General features: G+C 38.2%; 1 protein-coding gene across 1 annotated transcript; it reads right to left on the bottom strand.

Moving 5' to 3' along the window:
* Positions 1-689: 689 nt before the first annotated feature.
* LOC129001519 (COP9 signalosome complex subunit 8-like) lies at positions 690-5024 on the bottom strand. Its single transcript, XM_054428841.1, has 4 exons — positions 4848-5024; positions 2812-2879; positions 1394-1575; positions 690-968 (listed from the first exon to the last, which is right to left on the bottom strand). The coding sequence occupies exons 1-4, from the start codon at positions 4917-4919 to the stop codon at positions 733-735; spliced, it is 558 nt and encodes a 185-aa protein (XP_054284816.1). The 5' UTR covers positions 4920-5024; the 3' UTR covers positions 690-732.
* Positions 5025-5383: the final 359 nt, after the last annotated feature.

Here is a 5383-nt window from a genome sequence, read left to right as displayed (position 1 = left end):
AATGAAAAAGTAAATCGGTCCCGGGCCTAGGTCTTACCGTGCCACCTACGGTAATAGCTACTTCCCTTTAGGGAATTCGCTAAAATTTCCACCATGTGTATTTTTAGACAAAATTCTGTGAAGGGCAAGAGTTATATGAATGTGAGTTGTGATACTAATGACTTAAACCAGGACGATTTTGCATATGTACGGTGCATGCTGTTGTCTTCGATAAATTATCAATTAATCAACGATTTACAAACATCCATTTTGTATAGGTTTCAAACTTAACCAATAATCAACTCCAGGTTATTCATGGTAGCAAACAGCAATAGGCATGAAATCAATGAACAAATAACCCTGTATGGTTCCGGTTCGTAACCTGCCAATCACTAAACTAAACTCCAAAAGAGGATGAGGGAGCTTCTATTGGCTAATCAATTTCACTCAATCAATGAATATTTGAGCTTCCTGACAAATGTGTATGATTTGTTAATATCAAGAGAATGATGAGTTTTGTAAGACTGGGTTTACTTTACAATGCATGTAGTTGTTGCACTAACAAACTCATCATTTAAGTACCAATCCGAGTATACAGTCTTAAGTCTTAGTTTAATGAAATTTCCTAAAAAGTATTCATCACCGCAGAATGCAGAATTTATTTAATGTCAACCATTAAACGTAGAGGGTTTAATCCACATAGAAACACATTGATGACAAATTTACATATATTAAACACAGGTACATATAAACTTAATTTTCCAGGAAAGAGACAAAGTCGGTGAGTTTTCCGAGCTGTTCCTCACTGGAGGTGACGATGGGAGGGGAAGGCAGTGGTTTGGGAGGAGTGACCATGTTTCCTTCAACTCTCCAATCCCGCAGTTGTGCCACTGCATCTGGTGTTGTCCCCATCAGTGCGGCCGCGGTAGTTAGACTGACTGAGGTGTAAGCCCGACAAACGAGCTGAGTGGCTTGCTTTTTCACTTCCTCTGCGATAAAAGCAGTTAAATTAGTTTAAAACAACATGTCTCACTACTTAATGGTTGAAAATATTAGTGATTAGTGTTTTTTCCCTCAAGTATAATTTGAGATACCAATGGCGGCTGAAATTGCTTACCGGTACGCTTAAGCTAAATTTTTTGGTGGTGTTTTCAAGCAAAGGCACTTGGCCAGGATTTTACCTTAGAAGTACAAGTAGGCCATAAAACAAACAGATGACACATAACACACAATTTTTTGTTCTCTAGGAGTATTTTTCAAAAGTAAAGGAAACAACTTTTCTGCTCTCTCTGTTTACACTTGATAAAGTCCCCCCATGGGACTAAATATATGTTTGTTGTGTGTGTTTTATGGTCTCCCTTTACTTCCAATGTAAGCTAGTTGCTATTCCTCCATTAATGTTGGGTAGACTTACGTTGCACAGCCTTGATGATCTCAGCGACGTTGTCTGACCAAGGTTGAGAGTTGAGAGCGCTGTACACCCCTGGATAGTCTCTCAGCCACATAGCTTTGCCTACACTCCAGATGTGGTTGAGCTCTGGATACTCCACCTTGCATTGACTGGGTATACGGTTCCAGAGGTACTTGGCATTGCACCTGCACAATACATGGTCTTGGTTAAACAAACCGCAGGTCTTAGTGACAAAGTGACTCTCACCCTCACCTATCTACACAGCATCCTTAGGGCAGTTCAACAGGTGCAGCTGCATAGGGCTTTAAAGGAAGACTTTCCTGCCCTGAGAAAAGAGGAAACTTTTAAAAATGTTGAGTTAAAAAAAACTAATCAACTTACGTTTTTCTTAACCTGTCTCAAAGTTAACATTTATTGTTTAGTACTTTTATAATATATCTGTCAGAACTTATTTTTTCGCACATATCTGAATCCTAGAAGTGTGAATATCATTTATTTTAAATTTAGCTTTACTATTTTACACCATTAGCATTTTTTTCAAGTTTTTGTAATGGAAGGATCCAACAATAGACTTGTTAACTAGTATCTAACGCCAGCCATTTGTTAGATAGGTAGCATCATTTATTGATAGCCCAATGGCAAAAAGCATCTCAGTCCAGAAACAATCTAGCTTGAAATCAAACCAGCTGCCTCCAGATTTAAAAACGAACATTATAAACCACTCGCCTGTGACATGAGACATATTGTATAGTTTAATATCTCATCTCATGTATTGAATCAGGCCTTATGAAGCAGAATGCCTGATTTAAGGTACAAAAATATCTTTCAACGCTTGCAGTCCAACTTATTTTATGTTAGGCCTACAGTAAAACATATTAACTTATTATTAAAACACTTTGTTTGTACCACTCCTCAACCTTTAATCAGACTGAACGGTTGGCCATAATTGATTACTCTGATAAAAATCCAAAGCCTTTACCTAGTAGTTTGGATTTCTTATTTTGACTAATGGGTTGCACCACATGTCAGGTACAGTTTTTTTTTTCAGTTCTGTTTGCATAATTAGTGAGTTGGTTGCATAGGCAGTGGTAAGTAGGCCTAAGGGTTTAAATTTAAGTCCCTTTGGATAGTGAATTTTATTAGTCTTTGGGGTTTAAGCATAGATAAAACATACTCCCTAAGTAAATTTCTCATCCTCATGGAACAGCTGAAGCCAATTTTATTGTTAGTTCTGCACGGTGCAATGTAGAGGTCGTGTTTTGTTTACAATTGCGACAAGTCACTGTACATGAACTAGACACGAAAATCGAGCTTCAAAATTTACAATGAGATGAGAAGTCTACTTGTGGTGTTGGTTAGTCTATGGTTTAAGCTATTTCTACCACTTTTGTATTTTGAATTTACTCATACCAGCTACTTACAGATCATGCTGATATAAATAAATAGCTAGCAGCTGTCCGTACATCTGAGGTGTTACACTCCCATCTGCCTAAAAAAGAAGAATAATCAATCTTTTTTGCTGTTCAACTGGTTTTTAGATTAAAGTTTGTATTATGCCTACCTACTAAACTAACTGAAGATATGGCCTATCAAATTTGTTCGTAAGGAACCAGGAATGTTATTTTTTTTTATTACACTAGATTAACTTTGTTGTTTTTTTCCTGTGTTCCTTAGTAGGCAAGACCCTATTGCCTACATTTTTCCAGCTTGTCGAACTTCCTAATATCTTCAGCGGGGCTTCTTGAGCTATCTTCTTATTTTAAACAACTTTCAACCTTATGACCTAGACCACAGCCTGGGCAAGGACGAGGGTCTCAGCACGGAGAAAACCCTGGACAAACAGTGACACACAGGTCCAATTGTCTTTACCCTTCGCCATCATCGGGATTTGACCGTGTCCATCGACAACTATCCTATATGATGTGTGCTGTGGCTCAATGCGGGGCTTTTTCAAATGCAGGGGATGTCATCTCTAACATTAAATACCGTAGTCTATATTTACACACGTGCAGTCACTAGTATCGCAGTCTAGGCAACCGGCGATGACGGAGACACAGTGTTTTCATGGCGGAGATCTTTCTTCCTCTGTTTCATTTCTTGGACATTGTTGCATGAGCAATAAAGGCAACAACAACGAAGGTAATCTAAGTACCGTATAAGTTACTTGTAGAATTAATGGTACGGTAGCCTATTATGAAATAAGATACTAGTTCTTCATTAACATTTTTTGTTTTGGCACTATTAACTTATATGAATACCGTATAATAAAATAAGAACGTCTTCTAAAGTTCCAACACTTAAATATTTTAATATAGGTACCATACTTAACTTATAGGTCTACTGTAACTTAAACAAGTAGAAGACAGAAACCTAAATATAACAGATGATACAATGGTGATTGAAATGGACACATCACGGCTGTCATCATCAAGCCAAACGTAGCTCAACATGCTCAAGCTTTGCACGTGTAAAACCTTTACCAGTAGTCCTACAAGGGTCACAAACCTTTCATAGTAGCAAAATCTCATTTTCTATTGAATCAATTAATATTGAGGAAGAGATAATGGAAAAGCATAAACGGAATAACTTTGGCACAAGTTGCTGATGGAATTGAAGAAATAAAATTACTATCTTTTAACACGTTGACTGTGGCCTACTGCTATAGCACTGGCACTGCTCGCGGCCTGCTGCTATTAACAGTAGTGTGCTCGCCCACCAAATATTGCGTCTGTCTAAACCCAGCATTCGGCCGGAGACAATGTGATTGTTGCCCCGCTGTAGCTTAGAATACGAGCTTTATATTCTAGTGTAGGCTGATACTTAGTATTCCCGTAAAATTCTGACTGGCAATGCTTTTGTACCGTTTTCGGGGATTTTCTCTATTCAAGCCATATAACAAAGACTCTGGTTATTGATCCAGGCAGTGCTGCTACCTTTTGGTGTTTCAGTGAACTACGTCCACTTTCGGGGTAGGCCTAACGCAGAACAATCACCACTGCTCTTATGTGATTCATCTTACTGAGATATTTCAATGCCAATAGCGATCGCTGATTCAGTAGCGTGCTGGAGCTCCGCCTGCAGTTTAGGGAGCACCATAGTGAAGGCTTTCAGCAGACGAGTTAACGACTTCTAAACCAACCAAAAATTAGGCTACCTAATTATATTTGTCACTGATTTACCCTCGGTGGGGTTTTGCCGGTATATGGTCGCAGGTTCAGAATATTAAGTAAGCAAGTTATTAAGAATATTCTTAAGTATTAAGTATTTGTTACACACACAGTCAAAATGATTAGGTATATGTTAGGCCTAGTTTGTGTTTGGTAGCTTTTTGTAAATAATTTAAGACTTAAGATAGTTACAAAAACCTACCAAACAACAACTAGGGTATCTCGGTAGGCCTAGGCCTAACTTAAGTGCCTAGGCCCACTAAGTTAGGTTTGTCTAGTTTATTACTTACTTCTAATTCTTTCATTTCAATCCCATTTGCAATAGCATTGAAGTTTTCGGTGGGATCAACGTTCTGAACCATTATATTTTATCACAACTTGAGTCTATACAAATCAAATTAGATAGTTGTATTGTAAACAAATTATTGGTCCAAGTGCAGGCAGATGCAGAGGCACTGAGGCAGACAGCAGACACTAGACAGACAGCAGACAGAACAGAACAAACAGAACCACAACAGAACGAGAACAGCAACAGAACCACAGGAGTGACAGTTGACAGTGACAGGGAAGTCCAGAAGTTAGGTTAGCTTCATTATCATCCCGCTCAAATTGGACGAAGAGAGCTTAGTCATGTAGCTACGTCGTTTATAATCTTAAGTCGTTGATTATGTAGAACACTAAACCAATGCTATAACTGTGGCCAATTCTTATTGCAGATAATTTTCTGGGTTAATTAGGCTTGGATCGTTGGTTTGTATTTGTTCAAGATAGCGATTTATATATCTAAAATGTAAGGTATGTAACGCAATATTATTCAGTCACGCAT

The sequence above is a fragment of the Macrosteles quadrilineatus genome, unplaced genomic scaffold (assembly GCF_028750875.1).
Source record: "Macrosteles quadrilineatus isolate MER2022 unplaced genomic scaffold, UCM_ALF_1.0 Scaffold_8__2_contigs__length_117827958, whole genome shotgun sequence".
NCBI lineage: Eukaryota > Metazoa > Arthropoda > Insecta > Hemiptera > Cicadellidae > Macrosteles > Macrosteles quadrilineatus.
The sequence above is the reverse complement of the archived record's forward strand: the minus strand, read 5'-3'. Positions and strand labels throughout refer to the sequence as shown.

Excerpts from the sequence above, each read along its gene's own strand:
- LOC129001519 (XM_054428841.1), bottom strand. The coding sequence starts at position 4,919 with ATGGTTCAGAACGTTGATCCCACCGAAAACTTCAATGCTATTGCAAAT. Across the intron at positions 1,576-2,811 it reads TATTTATATCAGCATGATCT|GTGCAATGCCAAGTACCTCT; the intron begins GTAAGTAGCTGG and ends TGTATTGTGCAG. Across the intron at positions 969-1,393 it reads GATCATCAAGGCTGTGCAAC|AGGAAGTGAAAAAGCAAGCC; the intron begins GTAAGTCTACCC and ends CTTTTATCGCAG.